Source organism: Gymnodraco acuticeps, unplaced genomic scaffold, assembly GCF_902827175.1.
Source record: "Gymnodraco acuticeps unplaced genomic scaffold, fGymAcu1.1, whole genome shotgun sequence".
Taxonomy (NCBI): domain Eukaryota; kingdom Metazoa; phylum Chordata; class Actinopteri; order Perciformes; family Bathydraconidae; genus Gymnodraco; species Gymnodraco acuticeps.
In genome coordinates this window covers 7,707,628-7,732,570 of record NW_022991154.1, presented here as the reverse complement: position 1 = coordinate 7,732,570, position 24,943 = coordinate 7,707,628, and the positions used below count along the sequence as shown (strand labels likewise).

At 41.0% G+C, this 24,943-nt stretch overlaps 1 protein-coding gene across 1 annotated transcript; it reads right to left on the bottom strand.

The window, feature by feature from the left end:
* Window positions 1-1,666: 1,666 nt before the first annotated feature.
* Window positions 1,667-4,592, bottom strand: LOC117560458 (Krueppel-like factor 2). The gene is made up of 3 exons (XM_034237309.1): window positions 4,140-4,592; window positions 2,881-3,820; window positions 1,667-2,789 (listed from the first exon to the last, which is right to left on the bottom strand). Exons 1-3 carry the CDS (start codon window positions 4,215-4,217, stop codon window positions 2,614-2,616), a joined length of 1,194 nt encoding a protein of 397 aa, XP_034093200.1. The 5' UTR covers window positions 4,218-4,592; the 3' UTR covers window positions 1,667-2,613.
* Between the last annotated feature and the right edge of the window lie 20,351 nt (window positions 4,593-24,943).

Genomic DNA, 24,943 nt, shown 5'->3' with positions numbered 1-24,943 from the left:
GATTATAGCTGGACAATGTAAAGTCCTCTGTAAAAGGTTATTTGGAGTTCATTATAATCAGGGTCTTCTTAATATGAAGCTTTATCTACAAGTCTCTTAGCTCACTGATAGACTTTTTATTTTACTTTATTTATCCTCACTCCCAATAAGATTGTTTTTTTATGAATACATTGTGTTTCTATGTTGTGTTATTCTATTGTTTTAACGGTGGAGTTTTTGGTTTCTTCACATGTGGAGCACTGGACCAAATGAATGTCCCCATGTGGGATAATACATTTGCTGAAAATCTGATTTACTATCTGAATAACATGCCAGTCATGTTCCTTGACCCACCTGACTTTCTTTTGAGGTCACTGTTGTCATCACTAATGGAAGTCTCTGCAGCCACGTTAGAAATGGAGGTGATAATCTGCCCTGATCAAACTCTTCCTTCCTTCATTGCTTTCGTTCGTGCTCTAATAAAAGCAACAGTCATTTTCATCAATCATTTCCAAATGTGGCTCTCTATCACTAATTCAACCCACATCCCTGATGCTATCTCTGTAAATAAAAACGTGCTGGCTCACAGTAATCAGCATGTTTTATGTCTCTTTGGAATAAAAGATGGCATGTGAAATAATACATTGCGGAGCCGACAGAAAGTTGGCCGCTATAAAGTGACATCTCTTAATCCGTGACTGTCATTCTCACATGCAATGACGCTAATATCTGTTTCCCACCGTCATCCCTACAAGCTGTCTGAAAATACTTCATGATTATTCTTTTTTTCACCTCGCCATCCCTCCCACTCATTATCGTGTACTTTGTAATTATGCAAATGTCATGTTTTTATTTAAAGGCAGCTCTGATCTGAGGCTGCAGACTCAGGGCCGGAACTAGCCAGCTTCTAAATACCTTCAGGATTGCAATCGATATATATATTCGTCTTGTAGCGATATATTTCTTGTGCATGATAAGGTAGTTTAATATTTTGGCATATTTTACATTGATAATAATTTCATAAACCTTTAATCCAAGCTAAGAAAGCAGGTTTAGGCTTACCCTGCGAAAGCAATATTTGATTTGTTTGTAACGGAGCTCTTCCTGATTTCCATAGTTGTTTATATTCTAGCCTTAAAATCATCATCAACATCACCCTGCTTTAACCTGTCAACTGCGAAGAAAATAAATGGTTGAACTGCTCTCATCGTGGTTTTTACAGACATTTTCCCAGTGAATTAATGCATACGTTTTCTTCCATGGGCAGCTACATAGAAGATATTTGAGGAATGTATATTTTCAGTCTTCTAAGTTCTTCTATTATGCGTTTTTTGGGTTGTCCTTTTCCTGTAGGGTTTGTGCATGTCAATGGTCTGCAAAGGCTACAATTCCCTCCAGAAGGAGTTTCTCTCCGACACCCCCGTCTGCCTGAAACGCCTCCATTGGACTCCTTTGTTTACTTCTGTGATGTAATGACATCACTATGTTACACACCGAGGGGGGAAATAGGCAGTATGAGACAAATAAATAACTTTCTCAACATTAAAGCATGTTAACATGTCGAGGCACAAAATACAAATATGAAACTGAAAATGAGCATAATATGTCCACTTTAAACTGTGAACGTATGTGTATATTTATATCAAATCATGTTTTATTTGTTCAAATCACACTCAGGAGTCGGAAATCATGTTCATTTAGTTTAATTTGTACATTAAAATAAACTATTTACACAATGTAAAAAATTCAATTTACAAGGCAGTTCAGTTCTGAACAGTTCTTCAAGACACAAACAAACAGGTCTCTTTGCCAGAGACTGCTGTCCTTTGTCAGTGAGGTGGCGTTGAGATGTCATGCACTTCTGTAGGAATCTTAAAGCTAGCAGACAGCAGACACAGTCATAGGGATGACATAGGAAGTCAGGCCTTTGGGAGGAGGACAACATGGAAGGCAGTTTTAGAAAAAAACATTGTCTCAAGGCATATTCAAGTGCTGTTTACACTTACAGTTACATTTCATTCATTCATTTGAGGCTTTTTCATGATACAACTGTAATCATCTTTTAGCCAGTGGAGAATATGGCACTCGTGAGAAGTGTAATAAAGGCACTTAAGGTAGAAATCTAAAAAAGATGATTGCTCTTTAAAGGATTGTCTGCTTCCAGTTGCTTCAGTGGCATGTTCCTGACATGTTGAGTGAAATGTCCCTTTCATTTGTCTGTATAAACATAGAAAAAAGTAGTACCAGCTACCTAGTTTAAAGAAAAAAAAGAAGCTTTGGTCCGAACAGAATGAACCTGTTTCTGTCATATCTGGCTGTATTTCCTCTTTGGTTTGAGGTTTGTAAGTCATTTCTCTCAAAAATAACATTTAAATAAATCTTTTCACAAAATATAATTTGAGAGCATCTTTATGTTCCTTTGCCCCTATGAAAAATCACTATAATAGTCCTATAATATACATATAGGTGTTACAGTGTAGTCAATAGTGGCCTCATCGTACTGTATGGCAGTTAATGCTGTCATGGTTTCACTATAGTTGATATATTTGCTCATAATCCTTCTGTAGGATCATCATAGTTCATTTTCTCTGTCTCGATGCGGTGCATAGATGTCCTTGTCTGTGATATGTTTCCTCACATGTGCCTCTTCATGTGCAGCGCGAGGTGGTCGGACCTGGAGAATGCGCGTTCACACAGGTGACACTGGAAGGGGCGGTGTCCAGTGTGCTTCCGGAAGTGACGCGTGAGCTCATCGGAACGAGCGAACTTCCAGCCGCAACCCTCCCAGCTGCAGTGGTATGGTTTCTCCCCTTTAAACACAAAAAGCAAGAAAACCATGAGTGACTTCACATTGAGGATAGATACATAAATGGTCCACCTCATCCAGCATGCCACTCTTACCTGTGTGCGTCCTGAGGTGCGCCTTCAGGTGGGAGCTCTTGGTGTAGGTCTTCCCACAGCCGGCGAAAGTGCAGGTGTGTGACGCGGTCCGTTTCCTCGGCCAGGACCGACGACCCCTCTTCGGCTTGGTGTCCATCATCTCCAACGGGGAGGACGGAGGAGTGAGCAGGACGCGCTGACCGGCCGCCGGCTGCTGCTGCATGCCCAAAGCTGCGTCCTCGCAGAACATGCCGGGGAACTGGGGATGGTGGTGCGCCACGGGGAAAGGGAGCTGCATCCCCCTGAGCGGGTGAGGGAATCCCCCTGACGCGCAGCGGTGGTGCGGGTGGAAGCTCTGCGGGAATGTGGAGTTGCACATGTGGGTCTGGTGGCTCTCGGAGCTCATCAGGTCGTCCGGGCTCAGAGGCGGCGTCATGCTGCCCAGCGCGGCCTGCGGAGAGGTGGCTAGCCGCGGCTGCTGCTCGTAGGACATCATGCAGGAAGCGTTCCCCTCGAGTTTGACTTTGGTGCAGCTCTGAGGCACCATACCCATGGCAGGTCCGTACGTGTCCATGGAGTCGGGCTCCACTTTAATGTTCAGATGCTCGGGGAATAAGTCCTGAGTGTTGGGGAAGGGCGCAGAGCTGATCAGGAATCTGCCCTGGATGCTGGGGCTGTCCCCGGGGAGGAAGCTGGTGTCTACATCGGAGCGAAGGAGCTCCGCCATCAGGCTGTTGTATGGAGGAGGAGGGCTGCTCATGTCTGGGGCAGAGGTGTAGGTGTTCTGCTGCTGGGGCATCCCGGTGTGCTGCTGCTGATGATATACGGACAGCCCGGACTCTGCTGTGTTAGCCAGAATAAACTCAATATCCAAGAACTTATCCAGGTCCTCTTCGTCTTTTATGCTGAGGCAGCTGCTGTCCATGTTGAGCGAAACTCCGCTCATGTCACTCTTCCACCTCTGGAGCGAGAATAAGAGAGTATTAGTTTGTTTCAGGATGTACAACTTTTTATCAGTAAATAATAAAACAAGTCACCTTGATCAAATAGCTCAAACGAAGCACAAGTTGCACACTGAAAGATGGCGTAATACTACCAAAACACATCAAAACATAACTTTGCAGTGACTTAAAACTTAGCAGCATTCCAAAGTTTAAAAAGTTGAAGTACCAGCAAACACCACGAATGTATTTCTGATGTGATACAATAATGGTGTTAAGTTATGTATTCAAATAATCTCTCTCTTCTGAAAACAAGTGTCAATAAATAATGCAACTTACATCTTCCCAACATTTCTCCTTTTGGTTGGCAAATGTGGAGATTGATGGTAGAATGGTCCCATGCAAGGCCATTTCCATACGTTGTTTGAGAAAAGTAGAAAGTCAATAATCGTTATATATTAATTTTTTGTTGTTGAAAGAAATCAGCAGAGTCCGCTGAGTCTCCAGTAAACGCGTCTTCGTTGCTTCTCCTGCGGTCCGGTGAGCTGCTCTCCACTCATGTGCAGCGGTACGTCTTGAAGCAGCAGCTTTTCTTATAAATAATGTTCGCAGGACAAATCAGACCAATGCGAGGCGAGGGGAAGGAAGCGCGTCCAGGATGGGGACGCTGCGCACCGGACAGCCCCCTAAATTTAGCCTCGGTATAAAAGTCCGAGTTTCCCTGCGAGTCAGAGACAGAGAGCGGTGAGAGAGTCAGAGGAGGACTGATACGGAATGCTCTCTCTACTCCGCTGCGGGCAGCTACTTAACCTTCTCAGGGAACCCGCCCCTCCGCCAAACTTGCCCAACAACTGGCAGGGCAGAGAGAGAGAGATTCCGCCCCTGATCCAGCACCCAAAGACATTAGTCTCAGGCAATTAACACCTTGTTGAAAAAGAGCAACGAAACCGATACTAAAAGGACGCTCAGGCTCTCCATAAAGTGGAATAGAGATGCTACAGGTGCCATGCGTATTACGCACACTTTTACGCGCAGTCTTTACGATAATATTGTGTGCTAAAACATTTGGCTTCATTATCATTTTATCTACCAGGCACCATATGACAACAAACATAATGTTGTTGAATAAAAATGCTGAGGTTTCAATTTGAAACAGCATTTCATATTGTGAAAACAACAAGAGGAGGGGGGGGGTATAATCTGCTGCAGTCTTCAGCCATAGGCGCCAGCTTCACCACGGCTTTCCTCTTCTCTATCTACTTCCCAAAGCTCCTTGGAGCATTACCCAGATGATAATAAGGCGTCTCGTCGTCGTCGTCCCTCATCCCCCCCCAAGTCCACCATTCATATGTCATGTACACGCCTGGCACTGTGGAACCTGTAAAGAGAGAGTAGCTGTTAGCAGTTACTTTTGGGCTCAGAACAGTCTCATACACACGTGCACCCAGAAGGATTCACACTTGTATTTCATGATCCGCAAAAGGATTCAAACTTGTATTTCCGGATCCACACTTGTGTTTTTCAATGCACACACAAATGTGTTCCGTTTCATATACATGTAAATAAAATCCAAATACAGAAAAAAGTTTTACATGTGTATTTTTGATCCACACATATTAGTTTTCCGTTTAAAACCTCTGCACCTGCAAACACAAACCGCTTTCTGTGCACGGATCGCTGTGCATTCGTGTGTGGGTTTTTTGAGACTCCCCTGACGGTCAGCCGATTCATATACTTGTAATTTGTTCCATCTATAGCCAATCAGATGTCTCCTCAATTCTAAGCCAATCACATGAGCGCGCCCCCACGAGGGTATATTTCTTGCGTTCATGACGTAGCGCTTCATGTACGCATTTTGCGCAGTCCGGAGCTGACAGCTCCATGGAGCCTGCCTTCAGGCGCTAATCTCAGGACACCTCCACTCTCAGTACATTGCCACTTTCCGAACAGGAAATGCACGCAAATACAAGCCTTTATATTATTAAGGTACAGCGCCACTTTCCAAACCATTGATGAATGCTTGTGTACACAAAAACGGCAGGCAAAACCGTTTTAAATGTGTGTTTCCTGTATGGCGAATACAGCTGCTTTATTTATGTCTGTATGAAGTTGTTGTGAGTGTGGAGGGAGCAGCTACAGGTTAGCTTAGCCTAATCGATCAGTGCACTACGAAGCCAGTGCTAGACAGTGAACTGTCAACGGGGGTGCCCCGCCGGTCATTATCGGCCGATATTCACTCTTAATAGTTTGATCGGTGCTCTCTATAAAGGCCGATCAGGAGAGCTGGATCTGATCGATATGGACATAAACGCGAGAGAGAGATCAGATCAGCTGCTGAGTCTGACGGAGACACGCAGCTCTGCATAATCACCTGAAGCTCCGCCCTCTGTTTAGCATGACCGGACAGCGCAAAATGCGTATATGAAATGTCATGAACGCAATAAATCATACCCTCGTGGGGGTACGCTCATGTGATTGGCTTAGAATGAAGGAGATATCTGATTGGCTATAGATAGAAAAAATTACAAGTACGAATCGAGTGACCGTCAGGGGAGTCTCAAAAAACCCACACATGAATGCACAGCGATCCGTGCACAGAAAGCGGTTTGTGTTTGCAGGTGCAGGGGTTTTAAACGGAAAACTAATATGTGTGGATCAACAATACATATACAACTTTTTTCTGTATTTGGATTTTATTTACATGTATATGAAACGGAACACATTTGTGTGTGCATTGAAAAACACAAGTGTGGATCCTTTTGCGGATCATGAAATACAAGTGTGAATCCTTCTGTGTGCATGTGTGTATTATGAGACTGTTCTGAGCCCATAGTTCCTGTGCCCATGACCAATCAGGGGACTGTGGCCAGAAATCTCAAAACCACATCAAAGGGTTGCATGAACACATTCTCATCAAACTGGCTACACTGATATTGCATTATGCCTTCTTGTGATTTGATAAACAAATAGTTGAGCAGCTTTGGAAAACAATGCTTTATTACTGGACAGATGTCACATAACTGTGGTGGAGTAAGAAGTGCAAAGAACAGCATGTATCTCATATCAAGGACTTTCACTTTTTATGATCTTTGCTTCTCTTGTTGATACTTTTGTCTTTTTTATGACCCTCTTTGGGTTCATCTCTGTATAATGGATTATAAAGTATTATGTAACAATATTCAAAGGATATGTTATAAGATTGGACCCTATTAATTGATTTATCAGAAGTTTGTAAAGTACAATTATTTCCACACATTATGTGATCATTGACCTTTTGGTCCCATGCTGAGTATTACCCGATGAAGACATAATGCTGTATCATTACGTTTTTTTGGGCATGTTTTTGATGTACCGGTGCCTTTTCAAAAATAAATTGACATTTTTTGATGGCTGTATGATACTGAGATGCACATACATTTTTGTTCAGGACTAACTATGACGCCCTTATTATTTCATAAGCTTGTCCAGTTGGTGATCAAGACCTGACAGTGAGTGCACATCAGATATAATATCAGAGGGGTTGTAACTGACTGAAAAATTGTAAATACACTTTTATTTGTATTGATATAGCGTCTTTCTAGTCCTTAGACCCCAAGGTTCCAAATGAGAGTCTTGCACAAGGACTCTTTGACATGCCAAATGGAGCAGTTTGGGATTAAACCGCAGACATTGAAACTGATGTACGACCCGCCCCTATCTCCTGATCATTATTAAAGTTGACATACATAACAAACAATTATCCACAGGTAATACAAACTTGTACCTCATCTGACCTGCAGATCTCTCACTGTCTTCATTATCTGTCTTTCAAAACAAGTGTCTTCAGTGTGTGACTAGCTGCTCTTAATCCCATAATAACTCATGAACAGAAAGATGTCAAACATTTAATGGGCAATCTGCATTACCAGTTTGGCGGTGTTCCTCGGTGAATGATGGAAAATGTACAGCCAGCAGGCATAGAGAAAAGACTAGGTGTGTCGTGTACATTCTGTACTTTTACATTGTTTTGCCCTCTGGTGAACACTAATTTTAAATGCTGATTAAAGGGTGAATGGCTTCTGATTGTCAGCCAGTTATTATGGGATTTGGATGTATTCCAATTAAGTTGTGTAACAATATGAAGCGTGTGACGATGTACAGCAGGTATCAACCTATACACTCTGTCACAGCCATTAGCACGGATTGAGAACAAGTCTGGAAACGCACCTTTCTCCCAATAGGTATGGGCTGTTTAAAGTGTCACTTCACCCAAATACAACTTAGTCTCTAACGGAACTACCACTGCCTCTAGGAGTCCTACTTATAAAAGCTATTTACACTAAGGTCTGTGATTGTGTTTATGTGTACATTTACATGCAATTCATACATTCAGCTATTATTCGTCTATTGTCTGTGAGAGAATGAATGAATGCTCGACCACTGTGTGAAATTCTGTATGATTACTGTGGGTTCCTGTGCCAAACATTTAACCCCGAAAAACTGAAAAGAAAGTACATTTAAGAATGTGAGGATATTTGCTTAAACTATTACATATTAAGAGTTTAGTTTTTTTAGTTTTGTTATTAATTTACATGCCTGCAGCCTGGCACCAGCAACATCTGCATTAGCTGATTGAAGACACGTGTACTGCTTTTATCTTACATTCTTAGGTATAGATAGATATATACTTTATTTATCCCAAAATTGGGAAGGTATTTTCTTCCAGCAGCAGTGTCAAGCATTACACAAGATAAAAAGGTTTAAAAGATACAATAAAATACAAATATAATACAAAAGAATAAACATTAGCGGCAAAAATATACACATTTTACAATAGAAAATAAATGTATTCCTAGAGTATCTAAATAATACACAACATAACAAACATATTGAATAAATTGAGTACAATATACAGTCTCACTAGGCTACAGGAATACATATAACTATAATATAGACACATAATGGCATTCGATTGAACATCATTATCATAATTGTGCAAAATAGCTGTTGTGCAAATTGTTCTGGGTTATGGAAGAGGAGACACTTTCCAGTTATGGTGCAACGAGTGCGCAGGACTCCAATATCTTCATTAGAAGTAGCGATTGCCAAATGAACCCAATGAGAGTACGAAAAATACTGGAAACATGTTTTTAGGGGTCAGGATGCATTTTGAATTCTCCTCCAGGCTCTGTACTTGCAGAGCTTATGCTGCTATCATTCCTCCTGTGTGGTTAAATGTATTTCCCTTAACAGCCGTTCATCTACTTTGTTAACTCCACCACAGAATTGTGTCTCATGTCCTGATCTTCATGTTATGTTCAATTTCTCTGCACCAAAGATATTGATATTGAAGTGACTGTTATTTTGTATTGATTGTTGTGTTTTTTTTATCTTAATGTGTGCATGTGTAAATGTGTCTGTTGATTGTGTATATAGGATATACATTATGTTATACATATCTGTATAGAGTAGCGAAGTCCCTCCCCTTCCGGGGGACCTCCATGGGTCAAATCATGTATTGAAGTCAATGGAGAGAGAAAGATTATCTTTCAATCCCATTTGAATTGTGCCACGAATTACACATGATGTTTGTCAATTTAAAAGATAATTTTGCAAGTAAAAAAAAAAAGAAATGTGTCGTAAAACTGTGAAGTTACACATTTGTTTGTGTGAAGCGCTCAATGAACTACATCTCTGGCCTTGCATACGTACTAACACCAAGATGGCCGTCACGTTAGCACATTTCACTTCTTTCTTTCAGAATGAAGCGAAAAGTATTAAAAGAGGGGAAAATCACTACAAGTCTGGCCATGTTGAGAACTGTACATACACACAAGGGGAGTTAGTCGGTTCCAGCATGCGGGACCGGCTTTACAAGGTTTCGGTGAGTAACACGAGTGTAATGTGTAACGTTAATGTCAGCCAGCTAAATGTGTTGTCTTTCTAGTTGCGTATTTTTCATAAGACAAACTGTGACTTTTTTGACATGGAAATAATTTTTTAAGATTGACAAACATCACAATTCAAACGGGATCGAAAGATACGTTTTCTCTCTCCATTGACTTCAATACATAATTTTTCAGAAATAAGGTCCCATGGGGCGGAGGTAGATGGGCGTGACTTCACCACTCAGTGTATACTGTATAATTTTACATTTGGGATTGTTGGAAACGTCATTTCGATCTCTCTGTCTGTAAACACAAACTGAGTAAGATTTATATTAAAGCTGACTTTGACTCAAATAAGAGAAAAAACACATTCAGAGTTGATATCTTTATTTCAAATAAATAATAATCGTATTACCCAATGTGTCTTTCTTTACTTTCCAGCAGTTGTTACAGCTTTGGCAGGACATAGTGATATTCCTGGTGTGTATACTTCTCAGTTTTCAGAACAGAAACTGCCACAGAATTCTTTGCCACAGCCAGCGCTCCGCTCTCACTTTGATAATGACAGCATGCTTCTAGTTGTTCACCAGATGAAGCGCAGCATCTCTCCAGCTCTGGCACTCTGCTCTCCGCTGAAAGTTTGTCTTCTTCCTCTATTTTCTCCGCCGTCTCCAAAGATTCATCCATTGCATCTCCATCTTGTCTTCTCCTTCTCCAAACACACTGATTCATGGCTCAGTAATCACCCATGTGTGCTGGGAGTCACCTGCGTCCGTGCCGATGGCGCTGCAGCTATAATTGAAAGCACATTGGGCGGCACTGTTTACACCGTCACCCCCAGTTACTTCTCACACTACGTTAAGGCGATCTGATCCTTTAATTGAGACGTGAACAGCAGACAGTGGACCTGCTCTGTTTGTGTCTTGTTCTCTCCAAGCCAGCGAAGAAAGCTGTACCCCACATGCTGAAAGTATTATGGAAATGCATGCATACATCTGTGTTTGAGAGAGTGATTCTGTGTGCTTTGGCCTGTTGTCACATTATGATGCTGTACATTTCCATGTGGAAGTGAGTCTTGGCTGGGCGAGCCTCAGAGCTTCCTACATGTGCTCATCTGGCTCTGTGTCACTGAGGCTGAGATTCATATCACGGCACAACAAGGCTGCAAACACGTGACCTTAAGAGCATGCCAGACAAACTCTCTGGGTGTTTCTCATTGTCAAGGACGCTTCCTTGGTAGGACATGTCTTCCGAGTCAGGTCCTGACTCCTGAATAGACTGAAGTAGGTCCATAAATTGAGGTTTGTCATTTTTTTAAGGGAAATCCTTTTTAAGGATTGCCTCAAATACTGTGCGCTGTAATGTACTGAATATATTCTTTAAATTCAACACATTACCATTCCTGAAGTGTAAGTATTACCCAGGTTTAAAGTAATGTTTTTGTTTTAATTTCACTCACAATTTGAAATTCTCTCAAACCTATACGTAAATGGCAATGTATGCTAAGGGAACACAATAAAAGGGAAAAATAAAAGTCAACACAATATGGTATTTGGTTATTTAAGCCCTATACCATTTGCTTATTAAAGGATTATTATCTGTTTATCTGTTTATTTTGAGTAGTTCCAATGTTAAGTTGATGTTTAACATGTCCAGATGAGATGTTTAACATGTCCAGATGTGTTACTTAAGACTCAGTAAGTTACAAAAAAAAAAAAAGTATACCTCCCTTCTCTAAAATCTTAGCCTATCATCATGTCAGATTTACATAGTGGACTGTATTGTCTCTGCTAAATGATTTGGGATTAAAATACTTTGATATGTCAACAGGTGCAGGATTGGCTCCTTTAGGTGTGATGGTGCAGGGTCAGGTTCTCTGGGAACGTTCTTCCACAACAAATACAAACCTCATGGCTTGTGTCACATAAGATAATCACAAGAGCAAACAGTATAAGGCTCTTGTGTTTTGGATTTAATGTCAAACAAAAATGAGACTGAAAATGTTCTTCTATGAAATACAATGCCAGTCTTAGACCAAGGGTTCAAAACATGCTGAAAGCAGTCATACTCTGTTACAACATCTGAGTGTCTTTACGCCTGTCTAAAACACCTCAAAAACACAGGCCTTCATACTGAACACTGTTCAGCGCTGTATCTAATATCAGCGTGCAATCAACTCAGCCTGGCGTACAGTGAGAGAGTATCAGCTGTCCGGGCTTCATCGGAGTAATGCCTCTCTGCTAGGAGCCTTGATTACTTATTGGAACCAGACGGGACTTTCTTCCTCTGTCAAAATTATTGCAGCCTGTTCTGGGATAAATTGTCTCTTCTCAGCTCACATAGTTTATTTCTTTGTTAAAGTTCTTAGAAAAACCTTCTATGACTTCTCAATTTTCCTGTGCACGGCATAAAAGCTGTGATTTTCTCTGTGTGAAAGAAAGAGAAAGAGGAGGCCGCTTTCTGGCCGCTGCAGATCTGTGTTGGAACAGAGAGTGAGAGTTTGAGACGGAGAGTGGGCTCCTGCCTCAGCTTATATAGGCGGGTTATTTATAAACCCACACCCCCTTCCTTATTCTTATTACTGTACTTCCTCTCCCGTTCGCTCAGGAAGCCCACTTGGCTGAGCATCCTGCCGGCACGCCGTGCCGACTTGGAGCGGACCGAGGGAGTGATAGTGGAGAGAGAGTTTCAGACTCTGGGGGCGAGAGACGGAGAAACAGAGTGAAAGAGAGAGAGAGAGGGAGAGAAAGGGGGGAGGGGGAAGCTGGCATTTGTTCAGAATCTGACATGTAAAGGCCTGGGCCTCTTCCAGCCCTTGTTTAAGTTTCCCTGTGGAATACCTCAGAGAGAGAGAGAGACTTCCCCAAACCCCTTCACTGCCATTATGTACACGTCCACCAGGTGCTCACACTTTTCCAGCTGCCCCAGTCGCCAGGCTACATTATGACTATCTCCCCTTCCTCACCTGTTTCCACTTCCCCCATATGCCCCCTGGTCCTAGTCACTTGTTACCTGTCACCCTGTTGCCTGTAACCCTGTTGCCTGTAACCCTGTTGCATGTTGCCTTGTTAACGCTAACCCTTTTGCCTGTTGCCTGTAACCAGGGCTGCCCCTGGCCAACTTGGGGCCCTATGCAAAATTGTGTCATGAGGCCCCCCGGGTCTGTACACAAGTCGTCACTCACGTGTCGCGAGCGTTGACGGGGTGCTAGTGGTAGTAGAGCACTCTTGTGAACTGTTAGCGCCAGAGCCTCGCTGTGGGGAAACTGTGGCGCGCATCATTGCACCGCGCACTGTGCTTGTTCTGCGTGTAGGGAGGGCGGCCCTGTCTGTAACCTATTGGTTGTAACCCTGTTACCTTTAACCCTGACCTGTTGCCTGTAACCCTGTTGCCTGTTGGTTGTAACCCTGTTATCTGTAAACTGTAACCTGTTGCCTGTTACCTGTAACCCTGTAACCTGTAACCTGTAACCTGTTGCCTGTAACCAGTTGCCTTCCTGTCCTGTAAGTAGCTTTGAATAAAAGCGTCAGCTAAATGCAATGTAATGTAATATAATGTATTATCTGTAATGTGTATTTGTAAAGCGCTTTGAGAGTCATTGAAAAAGCGCTATAATAAATATACAATCCTGTTGTTATCAGGATTGACACATTTTACATATTCAACCAGGTCATTAGGGAGGATTATAACACATTAAGTGAGCAGAATGTCAAGTGATGTGTGAGTGTGAGCTGAATAGGGAATGGAGGGGAAAACAGGAATCCGAGTTTGGAAAGAGGGGGAGAATTCCACGCATAGCTGTGGGCCTGTTTGGCTGGAGCTGCACCTCTGTTACAGTGGAGGCTGACATGGAATCTGGAAAACACAGCACAGTTCAACATAGAGAAACACAGAGGCATCGTATTGGAGAGCGTCTTAACTGACTGCTGAAAACTCATCTGACACTTCCACCAGTTATGACTATTGTAACCATTGCCTAAGGAAGTTGCCAACAATAATACTACTATAATGTTCTGATGAAAATGTTCCTTGGGTTGAGAATTATATGTGAGTGCTGCAAGTTAATACAGACAGAAAGCCAAGGAGAGCAGCTTTCTGGAACATCTTACTTCCAGGCTGGGAAGCTCTCCCAACTAGCCCCATTAATCAAAATGCCTATAGAGATTTGGGGTTATAGAGTTAAGGAAGATGGTTTACTGAGGTAAAGTGATCTTACAAAGAACGCATTTGTACACATTTTTTTAAAGGTTCCATTGATTCATCCAAACCAAAAAGGAAATGACTGTCCCTCCTGTTAGTCATCCACTGAAACAAAACAAATAGATAAAAACACCAACTATTCAACCCAGTCTCACGCCATTTCGTGTTATAGTCACGACATTTAATCTATTGATTCGTGTTCACCAACACGATATTCCCCTTTTTTTCGTGTCACACAGACCGATTTTAAAAGCGATGTATTTCTATTGGTAGTATGTTTCTTGCCTGTAACACGTCTTTTTGTCCGTTCGGGTCTTGGAAGACCGGAAGCTGTGGGGTTCATAAAAACATGTTCTTACTCAATATCAAGCCACGATTATTGTTTTTATTTTAAATCCTATAATGTCTGACTTTTTTTGTCGTCTGTGAGGAAAATAAATGGGGCTCAGAGCCTCAGAATACTGAAATCTGTATTTTTGAAAATCTTTTTTTCCTTCTAATTTGTTATTCTTTTCAAAATAACACACTGTTATTTACTCACCAATAACACACAATTATCCTTGTTTTTATTTATTGGTTTAATTCCATAATCTCGGGCTTTTTTTGGCGTCCGTCAGGAACTGAATTTCAAAATAAAAATAACCGGAAACAGACGTAGGCCTATAAGGGACATTTCGAGCATCATTGCGATACACAGCCACTGAACTATTACCCAAGATCCTCAGCTATGGTTTAAGCTCGCTGATTGGATGTTTTAGCCGCAATGCATGTAGGGATATGGTGTTAATGCCATTATCACTACCCAATCTGTCCCCCTCAAGCCCCCAGGAAGTGCGCCGGACTCAGATGAAAATATTCGTGCTGGCCAAACGGCGGTACTACACTTCCGTTTGGTTGCCAGGCCCGGAAACACTTTTTCCCATTGACTTACATTGGGAAAGAGTGGTCTGTAACTCGTTGGATAATTTTTTAAAAACTAAATAAACTACCCAGTATGAACACTTGTATAGCCCTTATTAAAAACATTCGTTCCTCAAGTTGTAAAAATTTGCTAATAACGTTATTCTGAGAGTTATTTCCCTCCGCATTATGAACGCTTATTATACATCCATGGTAGTGACAGCCCCCTGCCCGATGGTCCGCCATATTGGACAACTCCAGACGGCAACCCAAGTAGGACACTTGACACAGTGGCTTTTGGCAAAGCTCAAAAAGAAAACTCGAGAGAGATGAGTTATTGTTATTACAACGTGACATAATTATTATTTAACAACTCCTTTTATTGGGTTATTTTATTTGGGGTTAAGTACATTGTCAGAATAAGTGAGAAATGAATTTAACTTCTGTTAGACAGCCATATATGCCATACATTTTTGCATACATTCACAGTAAATATTTATTCAGTATGATAAAAAAAAAGTTGTTCGGATTTGATATGGTATGAACACCATATCCCTACATGCATTGCGGCTAAAACATCCAATCAGCGAGCTTAAACCATAGCTGAGGATCTTGGGTAATCAGTTCAGTGGCTATGTATCGCAACGATGCTACGTCTGTTTCCGGTTATTTTTATTTTGAAATTCAGTTCCTGACGGACGCCAAAAAAGCCAGAGATTATAGAATTAAACAAATAAATAAAAACAAGGATAATTGTGTGTTATTGGTGAGTAAATAACAGTGTGTTATTTAGAAAAGAATAACAAATTAGAAGGAAAAAAAGATTTAAAAAATACAGATTTCAGTATTCTGAGACAAAAAAAGTCCGACATTATACGATTTAAAATAAAAACAATTATCGTGGCTTGATATTGAGTAAGAACATGTTTTTATGAACCCCACAGCTTCCGGTCTTCCAAGACTTGAACGGACAAAAAGACGTGTTGCAGGCACGAAACATACTACCAATAGAAATACATTGCTTTTAAAATCGGTCTGTGTGACACGAAAAAAAAGGGAAAATCGTGTTGGTGAACACGAATCAATAGATTAAATATTGTGACTATAACACGAAATGCCGTGAGACTGGGTTGAACTATTCCACAAAGAAAACATAGAAAACCGTTAGAAAGAACTATCACCCCAAAAAGGTTAAAATAAAGATAAATAAAACATTTATACACCTGATCTCACTTACATTTGTGGACGGGGAAATCCACCTCTACCTGTTAGGTTGAATCATTGTAGATTTTCATTGAAAAAAAGTTTATTCAACAACTTAGATACGCAGGGTTTTTTGGAATCCCCCCTTTTGTTCTTTAGTCCAAGAATCTCACAATGATGTGAGGGCGAGTGATGGTTGGCAGTCTGTATGGAAGTTTGTTGTAGTAGACAGTGGTTTTCTTTTTACAGTTCTTTGATCTCTTGGCGCTGGAGTTTATTCTCATGTTATTCTGTCAAAATCAACCATTTGGATCTATTTGTTGCCATCCAAATTACTTGACATTTTTTAAGTTGTTGTTTTTTGTCATGTCAAAATCTTCAACTTCCATTTGTGGAGAGACCAGAAAATAAAAAAAATAAAAAGAACAGCGGTTCAGATAAGCTCAGGTGGACAAAAAAAGAAACACGTTCCCAAACAGTTACGTTGGTTTCTTTTGAACACGATCCTACCCTAATATTAATCAAATATTTATGGTTGGCTTTATTATGTTTTTTTTGGGAGACAACTGACCAGTTTTGTTCTGTTAGAAGACTTCAAATTACAATGGTTAATGAATCAACAGCAAAGATCAATATTGTACAACCTCTTTTTCTACCAATTGTCCAGTTTATTTAAATGAACGTTATGGAGGTCATTTCTATACCTTTTCTTAGAAAGAGATTATGAAAAGATGACAGGAAATCAGAAGAGATGCAACACACTGCAAGGCCAGATTTGAAACAGGAACGCTGTGGTTTGTGTTTGATTCCCTAAACACGTGCATACGTATTTTGATGCGAGTATCCTATCTGCAAAGCTACATTGTCAGGGACACATTTAGTGCATGACAAATCATAATCCAGTAATTTAATATATATGATTTAAAAATGGGCCAAAACTTTTGGTCCTTTAAGTATATGTTGATGCTAATACTTTAAACGTTTTTCATAAGTAAGATATTAAATGCAGGACTTTTACTTGTAACAGAGTACACTTTAGTATTGCTACTTTTACTAGGTAGTCACTAGTACATTAAGTGTATTTTTTCCGCCTCTGGTTTCTAGCAACACAAGTGCATTAAGCTTGAAGTGTGATCCTGAGGGTGTTAATCACTCTGTTTTATTTGATCAACAATAAGACAGACAGATAGACTTCTACAGAACTCTTGAGAATCCTGGTGCTGGCAGTAAACACAAAGTAAACACACACAGAGTTTCTGAGCCTGCTTTCAATCATACCAGGCCGGCCAGGGGAGTTGGAGAGCAGCGTGGAAGACTGTCCAGAGTCTGTTAAAGAGGTGATTATGAGGTTGAGTTGAAATGTTCTGGAGCTGAATCTCACTTGGAAGCATTTGGATAAACTCTAACATCCTAGACTGTTTCTCCCCATCCTTCTCCATCCTTCTTTCCCACCATCGTTCACTCTCTCTTTCTGAAAATGCCAAAGCCACAGGATTGCTGTTGGGATGGCCTGCCAGAAACCCAGGCTCGCTTTTTATTGAGGGACAGGAATTGCAGAGTGAATGCTTACATCGCAGTGTTTTTATTGGCAAAGATAAGGGGAGAGTGCATGGAAAAGACAAGAGAATGGGAAAGAGACACAATGAGGAGCTACAAACAAATGCAGATCCGGACAGACACAGACTGAGATTGCTAGGCTCAGGATTTTCATTTGCAACTCTGAACCACAAACTCAGTCACACTCTAACATCTCTCCTTAAACTGTGCCAGCTGTCCAAATAGTCTGTCCTGGCTGCAGAACAGGTTGGCCACTGTACTCCCACTCTGAAATCCCTGTTGCACCAACATTGTCCTTACTTCTCTCCGGCATTCTCAGACCTGGAATATTTATATTTTTCACCGCACACTACTGAAGCATTCCTGGGCCGGAGTCTTCAGTGAGTGAACTTTCAGGATCATTCATGCCATTATCTACAACATTGACATTTTGCAATTATAAAAAGAGAGTTTTCTGCAGTTTTACTGGCACCAAGGCAGCATTTCTGAATACAAAGCTACGTGTCCCAAATAAAGGAAGCTCCAGAATCAGGAAGTGTTATTTATCCCCAGGAAAATTGGGTTTTGTGACAGTTTAGGAATGAAATAAAAGAAACAATTAATTAACAGATACCAAAATATATAATTAGATGCTATAGAAACATAAGAAGTTAAAGTTAACATATCCGTAAAAGATCAAGTTAAATACACAAATGATAATACATTATAAAATTAAAAAAAGAAGATAAGTGACAGTTTGAGTGCTCAGACTCTTATTGTTAAGGAGTTCAATATTCTGATAGCTTCTGAGATCCTCTGCATTTAACCCATCCGAGTATTAGGAGCATTGGGCACCTATTATGTTCAGCGCCCGGGGAGCATGTAGGGTTCAGTGCCTTGCTCAGGAGCACCTCGGCTTGGTCGTACCAGGACTTGAACCGGTTCCCAAGCAAAGTTCCTATATCGACTGAGCTGCTGCTGCTCTTTGTTATCACTCTTTCTCCAGTCAGCAATGTCAGCATGGCTCCACACACACACACACACACACACACACACACACACACACACACACACACACACACACACACACACACACACACACACACACACACACACACACACACACACACACACACACACACACACACACACACACACACACACACACACACACACACACACACACACACACACACACACACACACACACACACACACACACACACACACACACACACACACACACCCATTGCATGCACACACACTTCTGTTGAACATATGCTCATTGGGTTCATTGGGTTGAATCCAAACGTTCTCTAACCTTCTCAGTTCTCATGATACCTGATCGATTCTTATAGAAGATGGGAAAAGGCTCAGATTTCAGCAATGTCTGTATTTGCTTTAAGTAGTGGTTGACATGCAAACCTGCAAACCTGTAAACCAGCAAACACTGTCACATTTTTCAAGTAGCCAAATACATGTATATCAGTGTTCTAATCACTTCCGTTTCTGGTGTTAGAGTGTTATAGCTTCACGTTAGAGTTATAAGATAGACCACAAACATTAAAGGGGCCTTATTCTGCACATTTTCAGGTTCATATTTTGTGCTTCACTGTGACATGTTTCCATGCTTTAATGTTCAAAAAGGTCTTTATTTGTGTTCACTACATGAAAGAGAAAAGCACAATAGGGCCTCTTCAAAACATCCTCCTCTTGATGCACCATCCGATCTGTAGTGTTTCACTCTCACACATTCATTCAGCATTTAGAGAATACCTCTCTGCAAACTCATAAACCTTTTAATAGCCATCCTCATCATTCCTGACAATTTTTACTAAAGGAGTTCATAGATGCTTCATTAATGACTTTGTTTCTTAACCAGGATTTAGTCTTAACTATAAGTGGAAATCTTTAGAAGAGGGATTTGATTAGAGTTTTTACTCCAATTGTACGCACAGGCATGCAGCTCATGGTTCTTCGTTAGCTGTGTGTGATGTGGCAGTTACTGGTAGGTATTTCAGATTGCCGTTATTCTTTCCGAAGCTTGTTTAAAACCTGTGTATTTCACTCTGTATGGTGGTGAGCTTGCGGTCGGGTACCGATTGTGCTCAGGGCTCAAGCTTCACAGTGAATATTCACACCTCACAAGAATGATTTTGGTTAAGCGGAAGAGAGAAAGGCCCCAGTATGTGTGTGTCTTTGCACATGTACACTTAGGTATTACATTTCAAGTTTCTACACTTATTTCAGAGAATTTGTGTGCGAGACCACATGCAGGTTTAATTAGCTCTGCTGCAGCAGGATATGTGGTCTATAACCACAGGAGAGGTTTCATCACACTCTTATCTCTTCTTTGTTAATTCTGGTTGACACCAATGCTCTGCAACACCATGAAGACAAAAACATTTTCCCTGAACAACTACACAAGTTTTGCAATGTTAAATGAGAGGATGAATGCCCTGTAAAGAAATATGCCTGGTGGTTTGCCTAGCTTAGCACAACGATTGAAAGCCTGGGGAAGCTACTAGCCTTCACAACGTCAGTCACATGTCGGTGGATTCATAGCTGTAGGTGAACAAGCAACACGAATAGGCCCTATAGCTTATGCACCTACCATTTCCCGCTTTTTGTCTTCTTGAGGGTGGTGTCTGAGCAGTGGCGAGCCGTGACTTTTATACCTAGGCCCTCTGACAGGGGGTCAGAGGGCCTAGGTAGGGCCCCTTCCCTCGAAAAAAAAAAGAAGAGTTATTACGTCACAGCATATACTTCAGCGGAATATCAAAACATCGGCCCGGGGTGCAAAACGCATCAATGACAGCGACCCTCTACCACACAAAACAACATTTATATAAACACCTATCATGACAGGGCACCCACAGCCAAGTAACAATTACAAATGAATTAAGTCGGCACGGCGGCCCACAATGACTTAGGCCTACACTGTAAAATATTACCATGATTTCACAATATTTAGCTGTAATATTTTACAATAAATTACTGTTTTACCACTTTACAGTCTTTACCTGTGATGTTCACAATATAATACTGTAATTTTGAATTTCACAGTGAAATCAATGCAGGCACAGTTAATTACTGTGAATGTACAGGATAAATGATTACCAGGATTTCACAACTTGTTACTGTATTATTTCACAGTACAATATTGTATTCAGACCATCCTCTGTGATAACACAACAAATTAAGTGATTTTCTTGCTTTTACCCATCTTGCTTGGCTTTAAATACTAATTTATTTCTTTGGTGCAGGTTTTACTGAAATTGAAAGTGGCACCGCTGCATGTGCCTTAAAATAAACTATGCAACATATAAATCTATGTAAAATTGAAATTGGTGTCTTGGCTTATTGTTTTCAGGTGCTTCCTGGGCATTAACCCCAAGACGGGCTCGAAAGCCAAAAAGAGGCATGGCAATTTAAACCCCCATGTCAGCACATTCTTCAGAAAATTGTTGACTTCGAGTGGATGTCTGTGTAGACATGTGCTCCCCTCCTTGTTTTCTTTTCTGTCCCCCAGGTGCACCTGGTCTGCCCCTGGCTCCGCCTCTGCCCAGGTGCACCTGGTCTGCCCCTGGCTCCGCCTCTGCCCAGGTGTTCCAAATTCCACTCAGCCGTGTATATATAAAGAGAAGCTGGAGGAGAAGGATGTCTCGCCTATCCTAACGCCGGGAGACACTCTCCTTACCTCTTTGCCATTTTGAGCTGTAGGCCATATTTTTGCAGATGTGTTTATGTTTAGCCTGGAGGACCTGGTAGTCCAGTTTTCGCGGCTTTATTGTGTTTCTCATAGGGTTTATAATTGATTTCTGGTCAGGGGGGGAGCTCTGGGTCCTACGGCCCGTGGTGTGGCTGGCTCGGGTTCCCTCCTTCTGTTTGTTCCTTTTGGCCAGTCCTCCAGACCTCTTTTTGTTTCCCGTTTCGCTTGTGTGAGCAAACGGCTGATTATCAATAAATGCTCATTACCAAGTACCGGTTATTGCGTGTATTCTTTCATGTTGTGGGTCTCAGCACGAGCCACTATCGCGGAGTAGAGGTTGGGGCCGTAACAACATGTCCAAGACACTGTGAAATGCACTTTGCACTTCAATGGAGTAATAACAAGTTAAAATGGGCATTTTCTTTGTTTTTCTTTGTTGGTTGAGCTGATTGAATTGTGTAGTTATGGTAAAATCCCAGTTAACTAGTCAGATTTACAATATAATATCGTATTATTTACATTTTTATATTTACAGTAAATTACTGGCTACTGTGTTGCATTACTTCTACAGTAAAAGTGTGAAAATACAAGTAATTACTGTAATTTATGTACAGCAAGTTACCATAATACCACAGCTCTGTACTGCTATATCACAGTAATTCCATGGGCATGGCAACTGTAAAGTCACAGTATTTAGTCGTACTTTTAATCCAAAATACTGTAAAATATCTACAGTAAATTACTGTGAAATATTTACAGTCAATTACTGTGAAATATTTACAGTCAATTACTGTGAAATCCATGCAACTAGTAGCCAGTAATTTACTGTAATTTTACAGCCAAACATTTTACAGTGTACCTTTGATGATCAAACCACTGAAACACAAAGTCCACCCTCCTGTCCTTTTGGATGAAGTACTTGATGGTGGGGTCATGCAGCTGATCCTTTGCCACTCCAGTTTATCATTGTAACTCAATCTTGAAAATGACTCGGTCAATAATTTCGCAATGATGTCATCACTATCACAGAAGTGAGCCATCATGAACGAACTTATGCTAATCATAAATCTATCGATATATCGATTAGATTTATGATTCGAAAATAATAAAAGTAGGGTAGACATGTGGATATTATCCGGCTGAACAAAACGTGCATTTATCAGGTTCGTTCCACAGACCTTATTTCCAGCTATTTTCCAAAATCCTATGGAGAAATCCCTTTGCTTTTTTGTCGAGGGAACCCGAGCGCAGCTTACTTCGGGGTTTTAGGATGCGTCACTGCACCACTTTATGCACTCTATACACTTGTATAAACCTCACAGCGGGCGGAACTTGTCATAAAGTCCGCGAAAATAAAGCCCACCCATTTAGAGGGAAAATATGATTGGTCAATTGTACTGTCACTTGACATTACTCTCTCGTTGAGTTACTATAGCTGGCCCTCTGTGAATGTAGAGAGGGACCAACAAGCTCTCCCGTCTTCACAGTAACTCGCAGAGACGGCATTTAACCCTTCACATTCCAACAGAAACTGAACAGGCAGATTCGAAGGATTTATTTGGAAATGTTATTTTAAATACAATTAAATCAAGTTACTTTGGTAAAACTACTGAAAAATGTAACATGCTTCGCGTCGGGCCGAACCACGCCCCTTAGCTGTGATATAATGAGCATATACGACGGCCTGTCGTGAGCTATTGCTGAAATACAACTGTATAAGCTGTCAAGCTATCAAATATGTTTTGTGGCCCTAGACAACATTTTTTTTGGAAAAGGGATAAAATGTCTCTTTTGGTCAAAAAGGTTGCAGACCCCTGACCTAACCCATGAATGTCAAAAGCTTCTATTTGTCAGAAAAACAGAGTTTGTTAAGAAGTGACTAATTGAGACTACCAAACGTCATTAAGCCAAATATTAGTCGCCTTTAGTTTAGCGGTGGTAATGCGCAGCTATACTTATTTATAGGCTAACATTAACTATTTACCTCTGGCAATTGTATTTAAGCTTCAAAAATCGCAAAAGTGGTGTTCAAATGTGGAGATTATCCTGCTGAACAAAATGTGTATCATAAATGTGTGTTTGTCACATACCTTATTTTCAATATTTCTAAATCTAATGGGGCCTGTGCGATTCTAACTTCCGATCCAGTCTACAAAATGCATCATCTCTGCACCACTCTATTATGGTCGTCGTAGTGGTAGAAGTATTATGGCAGCTCTGCGGAAAACCACACACAGCTGAGTTCCTCTCAGAGCGCTTCAGCAAGAAATATAGCACTGAGAGCTCACAGACGTCCCTAACAGATATTTAAAGTGTAATTAAGTGCCTGGTGGATAAAGAACTGCGACTCAAGGGCACATGTTAGGAAACCTTTAATAATATATTGGTTAGAAGAGAGAGAGAGAGAGAGAGAGAGAGAGAGAGAGAGAGAGAGAGAGAGAGAGAGAGAGAGAGAGAGAGAGAGAGAGAGAGAGAGAGAGAGAGAGAGAGAGAGAGAGAGAGACGAGAGAGAGAGAGAGAGAGAGAGAGAGAGAGAGGTCTTTTTCCCTACAGTCCAAACACATCAGACAAAATTGCAGTTAGGTCGTTCTAACACATAGACACACACACACAAACACACGCACACTTGCTGAACATAGCACAGACCCATGTGCACTAACATAGAAGCCTTATACTCGATGACAGATAGTCTTATACAATACTGTAATTGCATGTTTTTGGTTTTGTATTATAATGGTGGGTAGTAACAGGGCACTGCTGAACGGTAAGTCACCAGACACTGGAAATACCAGTTGGGTCGGTCTTTGTTTGTCTAAATTGAGACAAAAAGGAAAGCATGCATGGCTGCAATGCTTGTGGGTCTTGGAGGCACCACATCATTGTGGCATGAGGTGGTTGTATGTCTGTGTTTGTTTAATCTGCACAGAAATAAGAAAAGGAAGGTAAGGGAATGTTGTGGTGTTTGGTGCCTCTGTGTCTTGGCACCATACACACAGATGTGTGTCTGTGGTGTAAATAGTTTTTATTCTGGGGGTTCAAGGTGACATGATACATGGAAAACTACAATTTTTTCACCAAACCTGGCAACAAGTCCTCCAACTCATACGACCAATTGGGCCGATTGTTCAGGCCCTTATTATGGCCAAATATATCGTTTGTTCAAGCGCTTAATACGTCCTAATTACGTTTTAAAGTTTTCACCCTCTAGTGCTCCCGTTGAATACTAACGTTACAGATGGTCGTTTATTCATAAATAACCCTCTCTGTAAAATCCTAAATTGTAGTTTAGTTTAAAATACTTTTTGATTAGATTTCTAGCGAGAAGTATATATTGTACTTTTAGAATCCACGTCCAGTCGATATGTAGGATCTATAGTTTGATAGATATTACGAAGATGATTTGAGGTATGCGGCAGCCTCCATGTAAAGTTACGGGTTGAAAACAGTATTTCTGCAGTACTCATCAACTAAAAAACATCAGTTTATCCTCGTTAATTATACGACATTTATTGGTTTTAATTATGTACAATGATTTTGTGTTTTTCCCATAAGTTTTTCTCTTTCGATTCTGAGAGACACCTTTCTTTTTTCAGAGGTTTTGATGTAATGCATGTCGGGATATGGTGTTTATGGGATATGAAATCGGAAAAACATCTTTTAAAAATAAAATAATACTTTATTTCGAGAGATCTTGCTTTTTCTCTTTGGAAGTCATCACATAACGA